The sequence below is a fragment of the Pseudopodoces humilis genome, chromosome 11 (genome assembly GCF_049639895.1).
Source record: "Pseudopodoces humilis isolate 2021_Gansu_Grassland_sample_001 chromosome 11, ASM4963989v1, whole genome shotgun sequence".
NCBI classification, from domain to species: Eukaryota; Metazoa; Chordata; class Aves; order Passeriformes; family Paridae; genus Pseudopodoces; species Pseudopodoces humilis.
This window is the reverse complement of record NC_142210.1, coordinates 23,603,725-23,627,775: the sequence shown is the minus strand read 5'-3', so window position 1 is coordinate 23,627,775 and position 24,051 is coordinate 23,603,725. Positions and strand designations below refer to the sequence as shown.

The window sequence follows — 24,051 nt, the reverse complement described above, 5'->3', positions numbered from 1 at the left end:
CCAGAGTGCTCCATGGCTGTGATTTTGGGAGCTTGGAGGGTTTTCCTTGAACTCTGCTGGGAATTCAGGGGGATCCTCTCCTCCCTTGGGATCCAGGGGTGTTTGGGAGCTGATCCCAGCAGGAACTGGGAATTCCTCCCCCTCTGGAGCACACCCCAGCCCTGAGGGGGATTTCACTGACTCCAGCAATGCTTTGATGCTCAGGAAAGGGGAATTTTGCTGCTTTCTTGTCCTTGAGCCATCGAGGGGCGTTCCAAGCACCCCAAACTCGCTGTGCCCTCTTTCCTTGCCTCACTCAGGGATGATTTCAACACTTCCATGCCCATCCCGGTGTTCCTGGTGCTGCTGGCTCCGTGTGCTCCCATCCCAGGGATCCCCAAGCTGACCTGCTCCAGATTTTGGGGCTCTGAGCTTTTCCTTCCTGCTGGAAAAAGGGAATCAGGCTCTTCCCCCTCCGGCACATGGAGAGAGGGAGTGGGATCTGTGTTCCTCAGGCACTGGGGACAGCATGGATTCCTTTTTTTTGGGATGCTCCAAGCAGAGGATGATGGTGGCCGTGGGTCAGGCAGCCCATGGGGAAGGGGTTGACCACCAAAGGATTTGGTTCCTGTGCTGAGACAATCCCAAAATTCATTTTCTTTTTGATATCCCGGATTTCAAGCAGCCTTTTCCATCCCAAGGGAGCAGGTCCTGGCGCTGAGGAGGGCCCCAGATGTGCCCAGCCATGGTTCCAGCAGCTCCCAGCTGTGTTCTGAGCCAGGTTTGGGGGTTCTCCCGGGGCCTGGAACAGCTCCTGGATGCAGGATTTTCCCTGGAGACTGGCTCAGCTCTGTGGGATCAGCTCTGGGAATGCCCCTGGAGCATCCCAGCAAGGCAGAGCTGAGCTGGGATGGGGATAAAAACATCCTCAAAACCCTGGCTGACAAGGGTGGAATAGATTTATTTACATTCCTATTTTTAGGGTTGTGTCACTTCCTCCCCTCGGGGGTGGCTTTGGTGTCACTTTGCAGGAGCGGGGAGGGGACAGGGATTGTCACAAGGCAGGTGACAAAAGCCAGGCTCAGCCCCAGCCCCTGCTCGTGGCCACCACTTCCTTCCTCTGGGATTTATTTGGGATTTATTTATTATTATTATTATAATTACAACAATAATAATAATAATAATATATTATTATTATTGTTTGTTTGTTTGTTTGTTTGTTTATTAAGCCTGAGGGATTTATTTGGGATTTATTTATTTTTATTATTATAATTATAATATGTTATATTATTATTATTATTATTCTCATAATAATAATTATTATTATATTTATTTATTTATTTATTTATTTATTTATGTGTTAAGCCTGAGGGATTTATTTGGGATTTATTTATTTTTATTATTATAATTATAATTATAATATATTATATTATTATTGTTGTTTGTTTGTTTGTTTGTTTGTTTATTAAGCCTGAGGGATTTATTTGGGATTTATTGTGCCAGGATCCATCCTCAGCTGGGAGAGGAAGTGGATTTAGGCACAGCAGGAAAGGACACAATGAGTCAGCGCCGGGGGGGAACTGAAAATCAGGAAATGTCCAGAGAACGACTTGGTTTCATTTGGGAAGTGCAGTTGTAAAGCACCATCGGGGACAAAAATGGGATTAAACTTTTATTATCGCTGGTTTTGCCCTGAAAATTCGGAGTAGGTTCATGCTTGGGTGTTGTTAGAGCTGGGAATTTCCCTGGAATTTGCATTTGGGGTGGGATGGTGTTGGCATGGCTTGGATATCTCATTAAACATCATAGGGCAATTCAAATTAGTTATCTATAATAAATATAATATATTTAAATATAATATATTTATATTATATTATATTATTATAAATATATATTAGATTAATATAATATAGTATAATATATAATATAATATAATATAATATAATATATATAATATAATATAATATAATATAATATAATATAATATAATATAATATAATATATATATAATATATATATATAATATAATATAATATAATATAATATAATATAATATAACATAATATAATATAACATAACATAATATTATATAATATAATATAATATTATATTATATAACATAATATAATATAACATAATATAATATAACATAACATAATATATATAATTTCTGGTGTTGCACCAAAAATCAGGATTTTTCTTGCTGCTGAGCCAGAGTTTGGGGAGAAATTGCGACATAATTCCATTTTCCCAAGGATTCCTTTTGGGAATTCCTGCCCTGGCCATGAGCTCTGCCTCTCCCTGCAGCCGATCCGGACAAACCTTTCCCGCTGGGATGGGATCTCGGCAGGGATGGAGCAGGATTTGGGTGGGAAGGGGTCAGTGGTGGCCTTGGGAAGCCCGGATCTCCAGGCAGGAATGCTGGAGGCAGGAGCTGGAAGCTCCAGGTTTGCAGGCTGTGAATCCCCCCAGGAGCCAGGGATGGAATTTTTGGGGATCCCCAGGTTCTCCACGCCCACAGGATGGGAAGCAGGATTGGTTAATTCCAATAAATTCAGGACTTTTTGCGCCTGGAATAAGCCGATTTAGCCAGGGAACAGCTCCATGGGGTCCTTTCAGGTGGTTTTGCATCAAATTCCATCTGGAACGGAATAAAAGCCGAGTAAAAGCTCCCATTGCTGGCGCTCCTGCGATGGATCCAGGGAATTCACTGGGAAAACCTCCCTGGGAAAAAGCCCCAGGAAGGACAAAGCTCCTTGCTCCCGGCCCGGCAGCACCGCCAGGGATTTTGACACCAGACACCGGGATTTTTCCTGCCCTTGTGGAGCCGCTGGAGCCTCGGGGTTATTTTTATCCGGCGCTGGCAGCGACTGGAGAAGGACGCGGCTTCCCAGCCTTCGCTCCCTGCGGATCCCTGACTTTATTTGGGAAAAGCAAGGTGCTCCGGGCCAGCCGGGAAAAGCATCCCGGTGCTGGGAAGGGAGGAGAAGGGGAGCGAGCCCTTCGTGCCATGGTGGCGGCTGGGAAGGCAGGGAAGGAGTGAGATGTCCCGCCGGGATCGGGAGCGATCCGGGAGCCGGGGAGATGGACCGGGAGCGGGATGATGGAATGGGTGACATCATCAGGAAAGCAGCCCCGCCGCCCGGGGAGGGCAGCTATAAAAAGGTAAAGGGACAAAAAGGGACAGAAAGGAGCTTTTGTGTGCCAGCACAGCGGGAATGCTGCGGGAATGCTGCGGGAATGCTGCCCCCATCCCGCCCAGAGCGCTGCGAGAATCCAGGGATTTTTAAAGTGCTGCCGCAGGGCAAACCTTGCTCCTCATTTCCCTATTTCCCCATGATAAAACATCAGGGGAAGTTTGGAAAAGCTTTCTCCTAACTGGAAAACCCCGGGATTTTAAGGTATTTTGGGACGTGGCTCGAAAAGTTTGACTTGGGTTTGCATTTACCCCAGGAAGGAAAAAGGAGATAAATCCACATTTTCTGTGATCCTGCATGGTTTGGAAATCCCAGAATAGCCCTGGTGTTGTGCAGAGATAAAATGAGAGACTGGAATGGCTCTGGGAATTTAAATATAGCCCTGGGCTGGGGCTGGAAGTGACAGAGCTGGGCAAAAATAACCCTGGTGGCCTGGCCCAGTGTCCCAGTGCTCCTTCCCAGTGTCCCAGTGCTCCTGCCCAGTGTCCCAGTGCTCCTGCCCAGTGTCCCAGTGCTCCTGCCCAGTGTCCCAGTGCTCCTGCCCAGTGTCCCAGTGCTCCTGCCCAGTGTCCCAGTGGTCCTGCCCAGTGTCCCAGTGCTTCTGTCAGCTGCCCCCACATCTGGGGGCTCCAGCAGGAGGATGTGGAGCTGCTGGAGAGAGGCCGGAGGAGCCCAGGGAGCTGCTCCAAGGGATGGAGCCCCTTTGGAGCCGGGCTGGGAGAGCTGGGGGTGCTCACCTGGAGAGGAGAAGCTCCAGGGAGAGCTCAGAGCCCCTTGGGTTGGAGGGGTGGGACACAGGGAATGGCTCCCACTGCCAGAGGGCAGGGATGAATGGGATATTGGGCAGGAATTGTTCCCTGGGATGGAATTCCCAGAGCAGCTGTGGCTGCCCCTGGATCCCTGGCAGTGCCCAAGGCCAGGCTGGACACTGGGGCTTGGAGCAGCCTGGGACAGTGGGAGGTGTCCCCATTGCAGGGAATGGGATGAGCTTTAGGGAATGGGATGAGCTTTAGGGAATGGGATGAGCTTTAGGGAATGGGATGAGCTTTAGGGAATGGGATGAACTTTAGGGAATGGGATGAGCTTTAGGGTCCCTTCCAACCCAAACCATTCCAGGATCCTGTGACGTGTTGGCTTTTCCCTGGAGCAGCCCCAGGCAGGCTGGACACTGTTCTCATTCCCGGGCTCCTGCTGCCCTTCCGAGAGGGAAGGTCAAGGGGAAGAAGGAAAACATCCACCCTGGATTGTTTTGTTTTCCCCTTAAAAATCAAAAGCAGTTTTTGTTTAAAACCATTGTGAGAACTGAATTGTCCTCAGCTCTGCACAGAACAGGAATACTTTTATTTTTTGAGTCAGTGCCAAAATACACATTCAAGTACCACGGGTTTATGTTTTCCTTGGAATTACCTTTGCATTTTGAGGTATGAGCCATTATTCCTTCTATACCAAGTCAGAATATTCGATAGTCCAAACCTTCCTTGCTGTTTCCCTTCTCCATTTATATTTTTCCATCCCCAGCTCTGGATTTTGAGCTCAGCTGTCAGGTAATTTATCCAAAGCCTGAAGTCCAGCTCCCTCAGGTATATTTTATTTCTTAGTAACTGCTCCCCATTTTATAATAACAAATAGGATTCTGGATTTCTTTATGGCTTATGGCTTGGAAAACGGGATATTCCCAGCTCAGTCCTGGGAGCAGAGTTATTGAGAATCCTCAGTAATGACCTGGTGGAGAAAACAAATTGCACATTGATTAAATGTGCAGGTGTCAGCCTGGGAGCAGTGGGAAACAGCAAAATTAAAACAGATCTGGAGAGATAGATTGGTCAGAAAGGAGGGAAAATGTCCAGTTCTGCCCGGGTTTAATGGGAAAGGAGCAGCTTTTGGTGCCCAGGGAGGGGTGGGGATGCTCTGAGGAGGAGAGGTCCCAGCTGCAGCGGAGGTGGGGACGTGCTGTGGGAGCTGGATTTCACTTGGAGCACAAGGAAAATCAGATTTAGATGGGAAGATGTGGGACAGGATCATCTGAGCTGGGAAAGGGGAAATTTCCAGGGTTTGGTGGAATATTGGTGCGAGGATGGGCACGAGGAGCTGGCACCAACCTCCCTCCTTCTGCTTCCAGTTCATTCAAAAACTCTCCTTGCTCATTTTTCCTTATTTTATTTTCCCTGTTCTGCCTTCCCCAGCAGCTCTGGCTGTTTTTAATCCTAAATTTCCACGTGATTGAGGTATTGATTATTGAAAACTTCAGAAACCTGGAGCTCAGCCCAAAAACTTGGTACCGCTCGGTGCCGTGGGGTTTATTTTTATTATTTATGGGATTTGAAATAAAAGGAGTGAGGTTATAAATGGATTATTTTGGTAAGGGATTGACAATTTAAATGCAAGGTAATAATGTGTATAATCAGCACTGGAGCTGGAATGAAATCATTAGTTATTTTGGGTGAATAATTTGTGTTTTGTCACACTTCCTTGTACAAAAAGGGGTTTTATTTTTCCTGAGGTGGGATATGGGAAGCACAATTCCATGAATTCACCCCGTGGAAGCAGCCCAGCCTTGCCTGCTCTGTTTCCTTGTGTTGTGTTCTCTGCATTGGATATTAAGTGTTATTTTAGAATTAAAAATTTGAGGCTTTCCAAGTGTTCCTTCCATCAATAACATCCTGAATTTGTTGTCAGTGTTGGCACGTGACCTGTTAGTGACAGACTGGGGGAGATTCTCAATCCAGATCTGACATTTGAATTATATTTATATTTATATTTATATTTATATTTATATTTATATTTATATTTATATTTATATTTATATTCTGAATTCTGATCTGAGATTTTGAATTCTGATCTGACATTTGCATTTATTGAACATTGATTACACAGTTACTGATCAGGGATTCGTTGCAAATAATTTTGTTGATAGCTATTTTAAAGCTCCTATATTTATATTTATATTTATATTTATATTTATATTTATATTTATATTTATATTTATATTTATATGTTCACATTTATATTTATATTCACATTTATATTTATATTCATGTTTATATTTATATTTTTATTTTTATTTTAGTTATGTTCATATTTATATTTTTATTTTAGTTATGTTCTTATTTATATTTACATTTTTAAACCTGGGGATAATTTGATGACAATGGTTCAGGGTCCATCCCTGAGCACCCTGGCAGGAGAGGGATTTTTGTGGGGTTGGAAGCTGCTCAGGGAGGCAGAAGCTGCTGCTGGAGGTGTCTGTGTGTGGATGTAGGCACAGAAATTGGGGAATATATCAGGATATGTCTGTCAGAGTTCAGGCTGGGAGCAGATGACCTTGGAGGTCCTTTCCAGGCCAAGCCAGGCTGATTCCATGTGGAGAGAGCCTGGGGATTCCCAGCAGGATGTGCTCGGTGCCTGTCCCTGGTGTGGAATGTTTGGGAGAGGCTGGACCTGCTGAGCTTGGTGGGGCTGCTGGGACAAATCCCCTTCCTGTGCCTGGCCTGGCCTTCATCCACCCCTGTCCCTTCCTGGATCTTCATCCATCCATCCATCCCTGTCCCTTCCTGGATCTTCATCCATCCATCCATCCCTGTCCCTTCCTGGATCTTCATCCATCCATCCCTGTCCCTTCCTGGATCTTCATCCATCCATCCATCCCTGTCCCTTCCTGGATCTTCATCCATCCATCCATCCCTGTCCCTTCCTGGATCTTCATCCATCCATCCATCCATCCATCCATCCATCCATCCATCCATCCATCCATCCATCCATCCATCCATCCATCCATCCATCCATCCCTGTCCCCTCCTGGATCTTCATCTATCCATCCCTGTCCCTTCCCAGCTCTTCATCCATCCATCCATCCCTGTCCCTTCCTGGATCTTCATCCATCCATCCATCCATCCATCCATCCATCCATCCATCCATCCATCCATCCATCCATCCATCATCCATCCCTGTCCCTTCCCAGATCTTCACCCCTCCCTGTCTGTCCCAGATCCTCATGCTGTCTGTCTGTCCCTGCAGGCCCAGAAGAATGAGCGGGAGTCCATCCGGCAGAAGTTGGCTCTGGGCAGTTTCTTCGACGATGGCCCCGGGCTCTACACGAGCTGCAGCAAGAGCGGCAAGCCCAGCCTGTCCTCCCGGTAAGCCAGAGCCCAAAACCAGCCGGGAAGTGGGAGATCTCCCCAGTGGGACAATCCAGGATCGTCCCTCACACTTGGCTCCCAAACATATTCCAGAATTTTCCGTGTTCAGAACCACATCCAACACCCGTGTGTGGTGTGAACGCTCGTCGGTGGTGCGGGGAAACACTCCCTGAGCGCTGGGCAGGAAACTTGGGATGCTGAGGGGATAAAGGAGAGGAAGATTTCCGAGTTAGGTTTTCCTTCAGGTTTTCATTTAGGGCTTGGAACAGCTGTGGCTGCCCCTGGATCCCTGGAAGTGCCCAAGGCCGGGCTGGGTGGGGTTTGGAGCAGCCTGGGACAGTGGGAGGTGTCCCTGCCTCGGATGGGCTTTAAGGTCCCTTCCAACCCAAACCATTTGGGAATTCCAACCTCCATGATTCTGGAATTGTGATTAACGATTGGGAAAGCGATTAATGCTCAGGAAGCACCAGAGGATGGACAAAATAAGCTTTAATGTGCCTTCCTGCCTCCCCTCCACTTCCAGGAGCTCTGATTCCAGACACGGCTCCATCCCTGGAGCTGCACGTGGATTCCTCCTTTGGATTTTTAAGGTTTTCACATCAAATACACTCCAGAAATTCCTGGTTGTGTTCAGCTGGGTGGAACACACTGGGGAAGAATCAAACACCTCCCGTGCTGGGAGTGAAGCTCTACCTGTTGCCATGGTCTGGGAGAAGAAAGGAGGTTTAGGGAGGCAGAAATCCAGGAGGAATCCAGGGGAGAGGTGCAGTTGTGGAATTAAATTGAGCTGCGGCTCATTTGAAAGGGAAAACAGCTTTGCTGTGTGTAGTTACAGCTGAACCAGGAGCTGCTGTCTGGTAATTAGAGCACGGCTCTAATTAACGCAGCTCATCAGGGTTTGGCAGCTGTGCCCCCAGAAATTGCCAGCTGTGCCTGAAGGATTTGGTGGTTGTTAATATTTATAATCCAGGAGGAGCATTCCCTGTTCTGGGACCTGCAGGAACATTTGCAGGACGTTATTCCCGTGTTTTTCTCTGTAATTACAGAGTGGGATCACGGAATTCTTGGCTTGGGAGGGACCTTAAAGCTCATCCAATTCCCTCTCCACGGGCAGGGACTGTTCCACTACCCCAGGCTGCTCCAAACCCTGCCCAGGCTGGCCTGGAACAATTCCAGGGATGTGGCAGCCGCAGTTTCCTCACCAGGATCTCATCACCTTCGTGAATAAACAATTATTAATTCTGTTTATTTTGTGGTAATAGTAACTAATGAACTGCACAGAAATCAATGGAAAACAGGAGTTTGCTGTTTCCCACACTGGGAATAACGGGCTGTGGGGATGGATTGGGATCTCTCACAGCCTGCACTGGGATTCCCTGATCCTGGATCAGGGGAACAGAGTCCTGGATTTCTCTGCATCCAGAGAAAAATCATTTCTGGGGAGGGGAATGTGGCTGGGGTTAATCAATTTATTCTTTATCTGTAAATAATTTTTATAGCTTTTTATAAAATATGTTCCATACCTTTTATTGTTTTTTATAGATTTTATATTGACATGTGTGCTATTTATAGCCTTATACATGACTCTTTCATTTTTTATTCTTTAAATAAAAACATAAAATAAATAGTGGTGACAGTGAGGGGAAGGTGACAGTGAGGGGATGGTGGCACTGAGGGGATGGTGACACTGAGGGGATGGTGACACTGCAGGGATGGTGACACTGAGGGGATGGTGACAGTGAAGGGATGGTGGCACTGAGGGGATGGTGACAGTGAAGGGATGGTGACACTGAGGGGATGGTGGCACTGAGGGGATGGTGACACTGAGGGGATGGTGACACTGAGGGGATGGTGACACTGAGGGGATGGTGACACTGAGGGGAAGGTGACAGTGAAGGGATGGTGACACTGAGGGGATGGTGGCACTGAGGGGATGGTGACACTGAGGGGATGGTGGCACTGCAGGGATGGTGACACTGAGGGGATGGTGGCACTGAGGGGATGGTGACAGTGAAGGGATGGTGGCACTGCAGGGATGGTGACACTGAGGGGATGGTGACAGTGAAGGGATGGTGGCACTGCAGGGATGGTGACACTGAGGGGATGGTGGCACTGAGGGGATGGTGACACTGAGGGGATGGTGACAGTGAAGGGATGGTGACACTGAGGGGATGGTGACACTGAGGGGATGGTGGCACTGAGGGGATGGTGACACTGCCAGCCCTGGAACATGTCAGTGCCAGCTCTCCGTGTCCCCCCAGGCTGCAGAGCGGGATGAACCTGCAGATCTGCTTCGTCAATGACAGCGGCAGCGACAAGGACAGCGACGGCGATGACAGCAAGACAGAGACCAGCCTGGACACACCCCTGTCACCCCTGGTGGGTCTGGGACCCTTCCTTCCCTCCTTCCCTCCAAAGGAGGTCCAGCTGGGAGTCACTCTGATTTTTAAGCTCACTCTGATTTTTAAGCTCACTCTGATTTTTAAGCTCACTCTGATTTTTCAAGACAATCCCATGGATTAAGATCAGAAATAACTCCATGCCCTTCCCAGTTTCTGTAGGATAAAAAGCACAGGATTAGGTCCAACTCCGCTGTGGCTTCTTTGCTTCCCCAGAGCAAGCAGAGCTCGTCCTACTCGGACCGAGACACGACGGAGGAGGAGTCGGAGTCTCTGGAGGACATGGATTTCCTCAGCAGGCAGAAGAAGCTCCAGGCTGAGGCCAAGATGGCCCTGGCTATGGCAAAGCCCATGGCCAAGATGCAGGTGGAGGTGGAGAAGCAGAACAGGAAGAAGTCACCGGTAGCGGATCTGGTGAGAGAGACCGGGAGAGACAGCGGGGTGACCCCACTGGAGCAGGGAATGGCTCTGGGAGCAGGGAATGGCTCCAGGAATGGCTCTGGGAGCAGGGAATGGCTCCAGGAATGGCTCTGGGAGCAGGGAATGGCTCCAGGAATGGCTCTGGGAGCAGGGAATGGCTCCAGGAATGGCTCTGGGAGCAGGGAATGGCTCCAGGAATGGCTCTGGGAACAGGGAGTGGCTCCAGGAATGGCTCTGGGAACAGGGAATGAGATGCTGGAGCAGCTCTGGGAACAGGGAATGCCTCCGGGAGTGGCTCTGGGAGCAGGGAATGAGATGCTGGAGCAGCTCTGGGAGCAGGGAATGCCTCCAGGAATTGCTCTGGGAACAGGGAATGCCTCTGGGAACAGGGAATGAGATGCTGGAGGCTCCTCCAGGCTGCTCCTCCTCTGGCCTGGAGCCTCTCCATCCCATCCTGGAGCTCTCCTGACTCGCTCCAGGGTTGCCACCATCACCCTCAGCCACAATTCCAGCAAATATTCCCATCCTGGTTTGGTGGTGACGGCTGAAATCCGCTTGGAGGAATCATTGTGAGGGGGGAATGCAAACCTGAGGGGACAAACTGCTCAGAACCAGAAATAATGGGAAAGAAACAGAAAAATATTGGAGGGAAACAGAAAAATATTGGAGGGAAACAGAAAAATATTGGAGGGAAACAGAAAAATATTGGAGGGAAACAAAAATATTGGAGGGAAACAGTAAAATATTGGAGGGAAACAGAAAAATACTGGAATTAAGCAGTAAAATATTGAATATTTCTTTCCAGCTGCCACATTTGCCTCATATAAGTGAATGCCTGATGAAGAGAAGTTTAAAACCCACCGACCTAAGGGACATGACCATTGGGCAGCTACAGGTGATAGTCAATGACCTGCACTCACAGATAGAAAGTAAGTGGTAATTAATTAAGGCCTAAGCATTTATTAATTATGTAGTTATTAATATTAATAATTAATTTTAAAAGAAAATAATGCTCTGTATTAAAATAATTCTTGATTATTCAATTGTTAAATAATTTATGGTTAATTATTCTGGGGTTTGTCTCCTTTAATTAAGAACACTTCTCTGGGATAAATAAAAATATTCCTCATGGAAAGGGGTGTCCAGCCCTGCAGGGATTTAAAAACCCTGTGGATGTGGAACCTGGTGGGGAAAATCCCAAGCTGGGATCCCCCAGGACATCCCAAACTGATCCCATTTTCCCCTGGATCAGGCTTGAACGAGGAGCTGGTGCAGCTGCTGCTGATCCGGGACGAGCTGCACACGGAGCAGGATGCCATGCTGGTGGACATCGAGGATCTCACCAGGTGAGGATGGAATTTCTCTCCCCTCACAGCTCCCTTTTTGCCAGCAGCACCACCTGGGGGTTTTCCTCCAGCAGAATTTTGGGAATAAAGCTTTTGCCATCCGGGATATTGGGAAGGAATTGTTCCCTGGGAGGGTGGGGAGGGGCTGGGATGGAATTCCCAGAGCAGCTGGAAGTGCCCAGGGCCAGCTTGGAGAGGGATCTTTGCCATCAGGAGGGCTGGAGAAGGAGGAGAGCTTTGGGATATTAATATTTGATATCTGCTAAAACAAAAAGCCTTGCAGGATCCAGGCAGGTTCCCTTGAGGGCTCCATCCCCTGGCAGCCAGGCCCAGGAGGAGTTTTCGTTTGGGATAATTAGGGATGGGCTTCAGAAATAGAAAATGTTGAGAAATATTCTGAATATTTTGTTCAGAAATGTAAAGACTGGGGATGAGGGGAGCTGGAGAGGCCCTGGGTGCTGTCAGGACTGTGACTCCAAACCGAAGCATTAACCAGGATCAGGTGGAGAGGGGGAAGTTTGGGATGGGAGCTGGAGCTGGCAGTGCCACCTCCTGCCCCAGCTTCTCCTCCTTTGCCCTGGGAAGTGCTTGATTTCCTCCCTGCAGTCCCTGGCAGCTCCATAAAATGGCATTTTTTGGGAATGCTGGGGGTAAAGGTGCTGGCCATCCCTGTGGGAAAGGAGGGAAAATCTCAGATTTTCTCTCTCCAAGCCACTGCAGGGTTTAGAGAAAGCCCAAAGGAGCTTCCCTGGCTTTTCACACACCCTCCTGCCAGGAGGAGATCCACAAAAACCTCATTTTGCCCTGGGAAAACACAATTCCCAGCTCCTCCTGGAGCAGGTGGGTTGGCTTTTCCATCCTTTCCCAAGGAATAACATCCTGTTATAGATACATATCATATTGTTGGTTTTCACAAATATTAAAATGAATGTTATATGTATAAGATTGGAAAATTTTGTTATATTAATATAGTTTCCTTTATTTCTGTTATTGGTGAAACTTTGTGGTATAATATACATATGTTAAGCTATGGCATAGTATTAAAACAAAAACTACTTTTGTTTGTATAACCCAAAGACTGAAAAAGATAATTAGAGACCCCCCTGCATTCTTAGATTATCTTATCCAGATAAAGACAGCAGTGACCAGAGCTCTGGGGGGAGGAATTTATTGCATTTCTGTTATCAGGGAATGTAAAACTCGGTGGAGCCAAGAAAATTGATTTATTGGGAAGGGAGTGAGTCAAAAAACTAAACAAAGAAACATCCAAAACTTAAGAAGAATGTTTGATTATGTATGAGAATTTATGGATATGTAGTAGGATTCTGTTTTTAAGGAACAATCCTTTATTAGTGAGGTGAATGCAGAGACACCCAGCCATATCTGTAAAGTTTATTTTTATCTCCTAATTGTCTTTTTAATTAAACTTTTAAATTCTATAAAAAAAAAAAATCTGTGGACCTGTTTTTTCACAAGCCCTTTTTTCCCACCCCAGGCACGCCGAGAGCCAGCAGAAGCACCTGGCAGAGAAGATGCCAACCAAGTGAATCCCTCCTCTGCCTCTGCCCAGGGAATTCCAGAGTCCCACTCCTGCTCATTGACCATGTCTGAAGCTTTCTGTCTGGTGATTGGCCTCTTGCTTCTTAATTTATTTTAATTTTTTTACTTGTGCCACTAAATATCAGGCGTTTTAATTAATAATAATAATAATAATAATAATAATAATGATGTTATTATTATTCCAGAAACAAAGAGAATTGTACAGTACTTATAACATTATAAATCATGGGTGAGAAGAGAGGGTAGTTTAACTTTATTTTTTTGGTTGTTTAGAGATTTTTTTTTTGGGGGGGTTGGATGATATTTTACCATTGACTACTTTTTTATTCCCCACTGTAGTTTTCAAATAAAAAACCTGTTCTTGACGGTGCTATACAAGTCAACAACAAAAAAATCCATGCCTGCCTCGTAGTGACGTCGTAGCTTTCAGTAATTTGTACATTTTCCTCAGTTCTCAGCATTCTGGGGGATGTTCTCTCCCTGACATTCGTTTTTAGGTGTGCTATTAACACGAGCTGGGGCGCAGAGAGTTGGAAGTTTTTCTGTAAAAAGCTGTAAAATAAAAATTACCACCATTGTTTCCTATGACACGTCTGTTTGTTGCCAAGGGGGTGAATCCTCCCAGCTGAATGTGTCATTTATCATCACCAGAAAGAGCCTTTTTTGGGGGGTTTTTTTGGTTTGTTTTTTTTTTTTGCCTTGCTGATCACACGAAACTGAGAGAAGAGAGAGGGGTTTTGTAGAGTAATTCATTTGTAAGTTCCTAATTCTGTTTCACATGGACTTGAAAGATTCTTCTTTCCCACTGAATTTGTGATGGTTGGAAGCAGCAAACACAACACCCCAGGTGGGCTTTTTAATGTTTCCTTGTCCGGGCTGAACATTTAAATGAAATTTTAGAAATGAAAAGAATAATCCGTGGTGAAAAACGGGCAGCAAATTAAATGGATTAAATCTGGAATTCCTCCCTCTGCCTTCAGGAGAGGCTCAGAGCTGAGTGCTGGCTGTAGAGGAGGGGACACTGGGACAAAATAAATTTGTCTCCATCCCTCTTTTATTGGATTTAAAGCTGGAAGAGCCCAGCCAGCCCAGCCTGGTGCTCCCAGCAGCTTTTTACCTTTTAATTCTCATTTCCTCGGGGGCAAATCCATCCCAGCCAAGGGATGCCTGATGACTTATTCAGGGTGTTTGCAAAAAGCCTCAGCTGCATTAAAATTTCATCTCCTGCCAGGAATGGCTTTTATTAAAGCTCTTTTTTTTAATTAAATGAGGTTTTTTTCTCCCTTTTTTATGTTTTTGCAGGAAGGGCAGGGTTGGAAGCAGCCCTTGGAGGGGTTTGGGGGCTGGGATGGGGTTTGGTTTAATTTGGGGAGCGATTGGATGGATCAGGAACCCTCACCTGCAGCCCAGGAATAAAACAACCCTTCCTTATTTTTAAATCTCTGCAGAAAATACAGAGAAATATCGGGGTGTTGATTTCCCTGCACATGGGCAGAGCTGCTGGGTTCAAATTCTCCCTCCAAAGGTGAAATTTTCCCCCCAAACCCCCAAATTTGCAGTCTCTGACCCCAAAACCTCTCCATGGGAAGCAGCTCTGGGGCTTGGGGAGGAGCTGCCTCCTGCTGTATTTAAAGCAAAAAAAAAAAGCCCCAAATACACAAAATTTCCTCTCAGCTTTAAGGAAAAAAATAGAAAAATAAAAGCAAGAAAGCCCCTGGGGAATCCCAGAGCTCCCTCTGGCCCCATCCAGCTCTGGAGCAGCGGGATGGGGCAGCCTGGAAAAGCTGGAATTCCATTCCCTTGCCAAGTGCCTTTGATTTGCTGGAGAGAATTTGTTATTCCACTCACCCACCCCTGGTTTCCCCCTCCTGTCCTGGGGGGATTTGGGTTTTTCCAGGAAAAAATCCTGTTCTGGGTGTCCTTGGCTGGGTGTCCTGAGGGGTGCTGTGGATGATGGCAATGCTGGAATTGATGGATTAAAGGATATTTCTGAAAGACAAGGATCTGCTGTGGTTTCTGAGCGAGATTTTGGGTTTGTGTTTCACTCCTGGCTCCCACTCGGAGCCTCCTGAATCCTCCTGGGTGGGTTTTGATTCCCAAAAAAAGCATGGAGCATCTCCCACAGGATGCCAGGCTGGGAATTGTTTTCCAGCTGGTCTCAAACCACAACATTCCTCAAGAGTTTGAATTCTCATCCCAAACCCACCTGAAAATCCTGAAATAAATCAAATAAACAACAACCCCAAATCATCCCCGTGGCTGAGCCCAGGTCCTGCTGGGGTGGATTCCTCTCCCTTGGGAACTGGGATGAGCTCCCTGAGCCGGCTGCACGCTTTGGCTTCCCCTTTTTGGGATTTTGGGTTCTTTTCTTGGCTCCTGGGTGGGATGGGCAGGATCTCCCCGGACACAGAGTGGGAGAGGGAAAGGAAGGGAAATCCTGGCTGCTCCATCCCTGGAAGTGCCAGCTTGGACACTGGAGCAGCCTGGGGACAGTGGGAGGTGTCCCTGCCATGGCAGGGCTGCGATGAGATGATTTTTAATGTCCCTCCCAACCCCAAACCGTTCCATAAATTCCATTTCATTCCATAAAAACCACACTCACGGCCCTTTTCTCTTCTTTTCCACCCTCCAAACGAGCAGCACTGATGAACTGCTGAGCAGGAAGGCTCAGCTGAGACATTTTGGGATCTCTCCAGCCCGCTCCAGGACATCCCTGCTGCCTCACACCCTGCCAGGGAAGGTGAAGGGCTCCCAAATTTTCCCTCCCCGAAGCAAAGCCACCCTTCAGGCCGGAGGAGGCTGGAGCTGACCTCCCTCCCACCCCCCTGACACATCCCAGGCCTCTTCCCAGCCAGTTTCTCTTCCCTCTTCCCATAAAGCAAAGGAAAGTCTGGTGTCCAGGGCTGGCCTGAGCACCCCCAGGAATTCCCAGCAGCCAGGAATTCTCCAGCTGGGATCAAATCAGCTGAAATCTGCTTTTCCCGGCCCTTGGCTGGGATCAGCCCTTCCCTCAGATCCTTCCCAGCGGGGAAATGTTTATAAAGATTGGGATAAAGAGCAGAGAAAGCACCCGGAGCTGAGAAATTCTGTCAAGGGTGAAAACTGAAAGTGAGAGAGAAAGAGCTCCCCGAAAGTGCCACGAAACCACGGGCACAGCTGGCAGCACCCACACAGCCAGCATGAGCTCACAGCATTCCCAAAATTCCAGGGGAAGCAGCTCCCCCATCCAGCCCCTGCTGCTGCTTCCTGAAGGTTTTAATTCCAAATAACTCTGGGGAGATTTAAAACAAACCCCACACGGGGTCATAAAATCCAGGAATGGGTTGGGTTGGGAAGGGACCTTAAATGCCAGTTCCATGGGCAGGGAATGGGAATAATTCCAAATTTGGGAATAATTCCAAATCTGTGGGCTGGGCTGCGATGTTCCTTTGTGTTTATTCCATAGAATCATAAAAATCATGGAATGGTTTGGGTTGGAAGGGCCCTCAAAGCTCATCCAGTTCCACCTTCCATGGTCCCAGGGTGCTCCAGGCCCCATCCAGCCTGGCCTTGGGCACTTCCAGGGACAGGGAATCCACAATTCCCAGAGGGAATCCACAATTCCTCTGGGAATCCACAGTTCCTCTGGCCTGGGGCCTCCCCACCCTCCCAGGGAAGAATTTCTCCCTGATATCTTCTCCTCCCGGCTCAGTGGGAGAAATTCCCTGCCCAAAATTCCCCCTGTGGGCTTTGGAGGGAATCCCAAGCTCCATCCCTTTCCCGGGATGAATCCCTTACCCTGGAGAGGGGATTGGAGCAAGGAATGACCTCTGGATTTGGGGATCCCAAGGCTGGGTGGTCCCTGGAGTGCAAGAGCCGGGATCCAGCACGGATCATGGGGAAAACCTCGGGAATTCCGGTGGCAACTGGAATAAAGAGCCAGGAGATGCAGGTGAGCATCTCGAGCCAGGATTTTGGAGGTTCCAGCAGCCCAGGAAAGCTTCAGAAACCATTTCATCACCCCCTGATGAAATGCCAGCAAAAGCAGAGGTTTGGGATTAGGAATTTCATGGAATTCCATGAGGAATAAGAACCAGCAGCCACAAAAAAACACCAGGAATGTTGCTCCTGACCCTTTTCCCCCTGTATTTTATGGAGCAAACAGATCCCAACCCCAATCAGAAACAACTTCTGTCAGTGAGGCTCTTCTGGGGATAAATCTGACCTTGGATCTTCCCAAAAAATGATCCAGAAGCAAAAAAAAGGATTCAATATTCCACAAGTTCTGTGAGTGGCAAACAGGATCCAACTGATTTCATTTCCTGCATCCAGAAATCCCAATCCAGGCATTTATTCCCATTTTTTTAGTGGGGCAGTGATCTCTGTCTGCAGCTCACCGTCAGCCTGGGTGGGATTTAATCATCCTGTGGCTTTAATTGATATTTTACTGTGATTACTGTTTAATTAGAGATATAAAATTATTGCTAATGACCATGCCAGCCCTACAAAGATCCAAACCCTTCCCACCGAGGATGTCACGAGTGACTCTGTGACCTTCCCAAAGGGTTTGGAGCCTGTGAATGAGGAAAATCCATCAAATTCCAAATTCCAGGAGAAACAACATCCCCCAGCTGGGAGGGAACATCCCTAAAGCTCATTTCCCTCCAAGCACAGTGTGATTCCCACCATCCTTACCTGGAAATCGGGATGTCCTTCACTTCCCTGGGCCAAAACGAAGCCAAAAAATTCAATTTCTGTTTATTGAAAAGGAGAAAAACCACAAGAGTGAAACAAAAAGCCGGGACATTTCCAGGAACCTCCTGATTTTCCAGCAGAGAGAGGCTGGAGCTGATCCCAGTTCTCATCACTCGACTCCCCAGGACTCAAAACCAAACTGAGCACAGCCCTTGGGCCTCGGGGCTTTTCTCAGCCACTTTCTTTCTGATTTTGTGTTTTCCCTTTCCTTTTTATTTTTCATTTATTAATTTGTATTGGTTCGGGTGAGGGAGGAGCCAGGGATTCCCCAGATTTTGACTGCATTAGATCAAATCTGATTTTGTAGAGAGCCAGAACCATCCTCGTTTTTCTCTGGAGGATAATTCTGACAAAAGAGATTTCTGCTTGGAATGCAGGCAGTGGAATTGTATTTTCCTGTGGAAAATCCTACGGCTGCTAACACATTTATAACTTAACAGTTATATGGTTTATATATACATATGGATGTATAATATAGAATATACAATGTATGATATAGAATATACAATGTAGAATATAGAATATAGAATATACAATGAATAATATATTACATATATTAACTATATATTAAATTAAATAAAATATTATATATTATACATTATACATTATACATTATACATTATATATTATATATTATATATTATATATTATATATTATATATTATATATTATATATTATATATTATATATTATATATTATGTATTTTGTATTATGTATTATGTACAATGATAAGATATAAGATATAAGATATATGTATGTATAATATATAATATACAATGTATAATATCTCATATTTCATATCTCATATTTAATATCTAATATATAATATATGATTAATCTATAATCTATAATCTATAATCTATAATACATAATATATAATATATATAATATATAACATATAATATATGAGACATAAATAATATATATTTAATATATATTTATTATACAAATTATGCTTATTATACAAATTATATTTATTATACAAATTCTATTTATTCTATTTGTTCTATTTATTCTATTTATTCTATTGGGCAGGCCCTGGCCCAGGGGGAAGCTGGGGCTGCCCCTGGATCTCTGGCAGTGCCCAAATCCAGGCTGGACAGGGCTTGGAGCAGCCTGGGACAGTGGGAGGTGGAAATGGATTTTTGGTGTTTGCCCCAAGCTGCTCAAGGAGTAATTAATGATCTCATTTAAATATATTCTAATGTGTAAAACACATTCTTTTACTCTAACATGATTCATGTAAATATTAATTATCAAGAGTTTTCATTCAGGCGAAGCCTGCTCAAGCAGAGGAGCTTTGAGATGAAGGAGGAGGAGGCAGATTTCTTCTTCCATTGGAAAAAAAACCAATTTCACTCACCAGAATTCAAATCCCAGAATCCGGGAATGGTTTGGGTTGGGAGGGATTGAATCCCATCCCAGCCCTGCCATGGCAGGGACACCTTCCCCTGTCCCAGGCTGTTCCAAACCCACCCAGCCTGGCCTGGGACACTTCCAGGGATCCAGGGACAGCCCCAGCAGGGATTACAGGAGAAATCTAGAGGATATAATTAGGAAATATTCCAATTTAACAACAAATTAATCCCAAATCCCACCCCAGCGCTGACCCTGTGGGGAAACCTCGTGTCCTGGTGGGAGCAGAACCCTGGAAAGCCGAAGTGGTGCCTTTGAGGAACAGCCCTGCAGCACATCCCAAAATTCTCTTTCACTTTTGGCTCTCAGAAGAAGCGGCTCCTCCACGAGCTGGAAACCACAGCCCGCCGTGAAATGACGGGGCAGAGGTGGGAAACACAGAGAGAAATTGGAAAATGAGGCACTGCTGGTATTGGAGCTGAAAGAAGTCTCAGGACCCGTCACAGCCTTCTTATAGGAAACAGTGAAAATAAAAAGAATCTGAAAATGCAATATAAAACTCTTGATTCATCCTGCTCCCTCCCAGTTTGACAGCAAAAATCCCGGTGACTTCACGGCAGTCCCAATGCACAGAAAAGTTTCTCGGTGCAGCTGAGAATGACCATGAAAAAACAGGAGCTGAAATTGAAATATTTGTCCATTATTCCAAATATTTCAGCAAAATCAAACATTCGGGCAGGTTTCCATCAGTGAGGTTTTGTCATCACAAAATCAGAGAATCGTGGAATGGTTTAGGATGGAAAATATCCCGAAGTTCTTTGAGTGGAACCATTTCCCAGCTCTGCCAAGGCCGCCCCTGTCCCCAAGTGCCACCTCCTCCTCCTTCCAACCCTTTCCATGAAGGAATTTCTCCTAAAATCCAACACGGATCTCCTCTGGTGCAACCCGAGGCTGTTTCCTCTTGTCCCGTCTCTTTTCCATTGGGAAGAAAGCAGGATAAAGAATGGAAATGGAAAAGCTGGAGACGATTTCCGAGGGCTGGAGCGACAGAACAGAGAGGGAACGGCTTCAGAGAGAGAGAGGAGGAGGTTTAGTGGGATATTGGGAAGGAATTCCTGGCTGGGAGGGTGGGGAGGGGATTCCCAGGGAAGCTGTGGCTGTCCCTGGATCCCTGGGGCAGTGGGACGCGTCCCTGCCATTGGAACGAGAAATCTTTAAGGTCCTTTCCGACCCAAACCATTCCATGATTTTGGGATCCCATGGAAGTTTATCGCGCACGAGCCAATCCCGTTTTTCTGGAAGCTGCTGGGGCAGGGTCCGAGGAGGGAGCTCCGGCCCCGCGGCATCCCCGGCCCCGGGCGGGATTCCCGGCCCCGCCGCTCTCGGGATGAGCGCGGCCGGCCCGGGGGGAATCCCGCTCGTCCCGCGGCCCCATAAGAGCCGGTCCCGGCGGGGAGCCACGGCACAGAGATGGAGCGGAGCGGCAGCACCGGGAACGGCACCGGGAGAGCCGGGAACGGCACCGGGAACACCGGGAACAGCACCGGCAACAGCACCGGGAACATCGGGAGCGGCACCGGGAACGGGACCAGAAGCGGCTCCAGGAACACCGGGAGCGGCACCAGAGATAACACCAGAGATAACATCGGGAACAGCACCGAGAGCGGCTCCAGGAACACCGGGAATGGCACCGGGAATAACGCCGGGAATGGCACCGGGAATAACGCCGGGAATGGCACCGGGAGCGGGCGGGCAGCGCCGCCTGGCGGGGCCGTCCGGGCATTGCTGTGCCTGGCGCTGCTGCTGGGCCCGGCCCGGGCTCTGCCCAGGGCAGTCCGGGCACTGCCCACCCCTGTCCGGGCACTGCCCAGCCCTGTCCGGGCACTGCCCAGCGCAGTCCGGGCACTGCCCACCCCTGTCCGGGCACTGCCCACCCCTGTCCATCCACTGCCCACCCCTGTCCGGGCACTGCCCACCCCTGTCCATCCACTGCCCACCCCTGTCCGGGCACTGCCCACCCCTGTCCATCCACTGCCCACCCCTGTCCGGGCTCTGCCCACCCCTGTCCGGGCTCTGCCCACCCCTGTCCGGGCACTGCCCACCCCTGTCCATCCACTGCCCACCCCTGTCCGGGCTCTGCCCACCCCTGTCCATCCACTGCCCACCCCTGTCCGGGCACTGCCCACCCCTGTCCGGGCTCTGCCCACCCCTGTCCGGGCTCTGCCCACCCCTGTCCGGGCTCTGCCCACCCCTGTCCGGGCACTGCCCACCCCTGTCCATCCACTGCCCACCCCTGTCCGGGCTCTGCCCACCCCTGTCCGGGCACTGCCCACCCCTGTCCGGGCTCTGCCCACCCCTGTCCATCCACTGCCCACCCCTGTCCGGGCACTGCCCAGCCCTTTCCATCCACTGCCCACCCCTGTCCGGGCTCTGCCCAGCCCAGTCCGGCTCCGCCGCTCTCTCCCCCCGCGCCTCGGCCGCTCCCGGGAGCTGCTGGAAGCCACCACCGCGTCCCTGCAGCGGCTGAAGGTGCTCGGGGACGGGACGGGAGGATGGGGGGGAACGGGGATGGGGCCGGGGAGGCACCAAACCAGGAAATTCTGGTCCCCAGGATGGCAGGGATGTCCCCAGGAGGGCAGAGGTGTCCCCAGGATGTCAGAAGTGTCCCCAGGATGGCAGAGATGTCCCAAAGATGGCAGAGGTGTCCCCAGGATGTCAGGGATGTCCCCAGGATGACAGAGATGTCCCCAGGATGGCAGAGGTGTCCCCAGGACGTCAGGGATGTCCCCAGGAGGGCAGGGATGTCCCAAAGATGGCAGAGGTGTCCCCAGGAGGGCAGGGATGTCCCTGCCACGGAGGCAGGGCAATTCCCAACAAAATCGGTGCAAACCCTGGGATTATTCCCAATCTATTCCCTGTATTTCACATTTCACTCCCAGAGCCTCAGTGCTGGGATTGATCTGAGCACAGACAGCTGAGATAAATGAAATTACTGCGTGGATTGCCAGAGAAATGTGTAAAAATGGAGAAATCACATTGTGAAGCTGTGGAGGAGCTTTTTAAATTCCCTTTTTACCTCAGGAGCTCGGCACGCTGGGGTTTGAGTGCAGCCCTGAGGAGGTGGACGTGGAGGACATCACCCAGAACCAAACCAACACCATCAGAGCCTGCACGGCCCAGGCTGCCGGGGTGAGAGAAACAGAAATTACACCCCAAATTCAACCTCAGGAATTAGCATTTATAATTATAAATATAATTATATATATATATATATGTGGAATTTATAATCCACAATTCCCATCAAATCACAAATCTTAGCTCTTGTTTCATTTGCAGCCTGGAAATTGCCCGGTTTTGGAAAGATCAACTTTCGATAAGGTGAATAAAAATTTCCCAATAAAGTTATTTTTATTCTCATTGCATGATTAAATGAGCAGCAAATTCCCACATTTCCTGACAATTCCCTGTTTTTTTTTTTCCAGGGAAAATGCCTGCAGGGAATCTCTGAGGATCTGAGAGCCTACAGGACAGAGCTGAGGAACCTCCAGGACCCGCAGCTGCTGCTGGCTCTCGATGGGATGATGGAGGTGAGGATCCCCAAAATTCACTCCAAAATTCAGGAAACACAGAAAAAAAAACTCCACTTCTCCTCCAAATATTGAAATATAATATTGAAATATAATATTGAAATAGAATATTGAAATATAGTATTAAAATATAATATTGAAATATAATATTGAAATATAATATTAAAATATAATATTGAAATATAATATTGAACTAGAATATTGAACTAGAATATTGAAATATAGTATTAAAATATAATATTGAAATATAATATTGAAATATAATATTGAACTAGAATATTGAAATATAGTATTAAAATATAATACTGAAATATAATATTGAAATAGAATATTGAAATATAGTATTAAAATATAATATTGAAATATAATATTGAACTAGAATATTGAAATAGAATATTGAAATATAATATTGAACTATAATATTAAAATAGAATATTGAAATAGAATATTGAAATAGAATATTGAAATAGAATATTGAAATATAATATTGAAATATAATATTGAAATATAATATTGAAATATAACAGATCCAATGCACTGGATTAAAGGTGGAGAAATTAAATTTTAGCCTCTATAAATGCAATCATGAAATAGTTGAATTTTTTCTTTATTAATGATGATATTCAATATTTCATATTTTATCCTGTCTATTAATGCAATCGTGAAATATTTCAAAATTTCCCTTATTAATTAATGATCAATGAAATATTTTCAATTTTACCCTCACTCTATTTGTGCTAAATTAAATATTTCCAATTTTTCCTTCACTCTGCTCATGATAAATTAAATATTCCAAATTTTTCCCTCACTCTATTTACAATAAATTAAATATCCCAATTTTTTCCCTCAGTCTATCCAGGAAAAATACCCAAAATTTTTCCCTCATTCTGTTAATGATAAATTTAACATCCCAATTTTTTCCCTCAGACTATTAATGAAAAATATCCCAAATATTTCCCTCATTCTATTAACAATAAATTAAATATCCCAAATTTTTCCCCTCACTCTATTGATTATAAACATCCCAAATTTTTCCCTCAGACTATTAATGATAAATTAAATATCCCAAGTTTTTCCCTCCCTCTATTAATGATAAATATCCCAAATTTTTCCCTCACTGTTTTAATGATAAATATCCCAAATTTTTCCCACATTCTATTCAATATAAATTAAATACCCCAAATTTTTCCCTCAGACTGTTAATGATAAATTAAATATTCCAAATTTTTCCCTCAGTCTATCCAGGATAAATACCCCAAATTTTTTCCTCATTCTATTAATGATAAATTAAACATCCCAAATTTTTCCCTCAAACTATTAACGATAAATTAAATAT

General features: G+C 46.6%; 1 protein-coding gene across 4 annotated transcripts in view; it reads left to right on the top strand.

Annotated features, from left to right (window-relative positions):
• Window positions 1–15,037, top strand: part of SCHIP1 (schwannomin interacting protein 1) — a 69,520-nt gene extending 54,483 nt beyond the window's left edge. For 3 of the 4 annotated variants that reach the window (XM_088061102.1, XM_088061103.1, XM_005525126.3), the window contains 6 exons: window positions 7,191–7,309; window positions 9,574–9,691; window positions 9,928–10,125; window positions 10,937–11,060; window positions 11,384–11,477; window positions 12,973–15,037. In XM_088061102.1, coding sequence (XP_087917228.1) covers window positions 7,191–7,309; window positions 9,574–9,691; window positions 9,928–10,125; window positions 10,937–11,060; window positions 11,384–11,477; window positions 12,973–13,024 — 705 coding nt within the window. In that variant the 3' untranslated portion in view covers window positions 13,025–15,037. Of the gene's footprint in view, window positions 1–2,847; window positions 3,145–7,190; window positions 7,310–9,573; window positions 9,692–9,927; window positions 10,126–10,936; window positions 11,061–11,383; window positions 11,478–12,972 lie in introns of those variants that run through there. The other variant, XM_014254280.2, reaches the window with a different exon arrangement.
• Window positions 15,038–24,051: the final 9,014 nt, after the last annotated feature.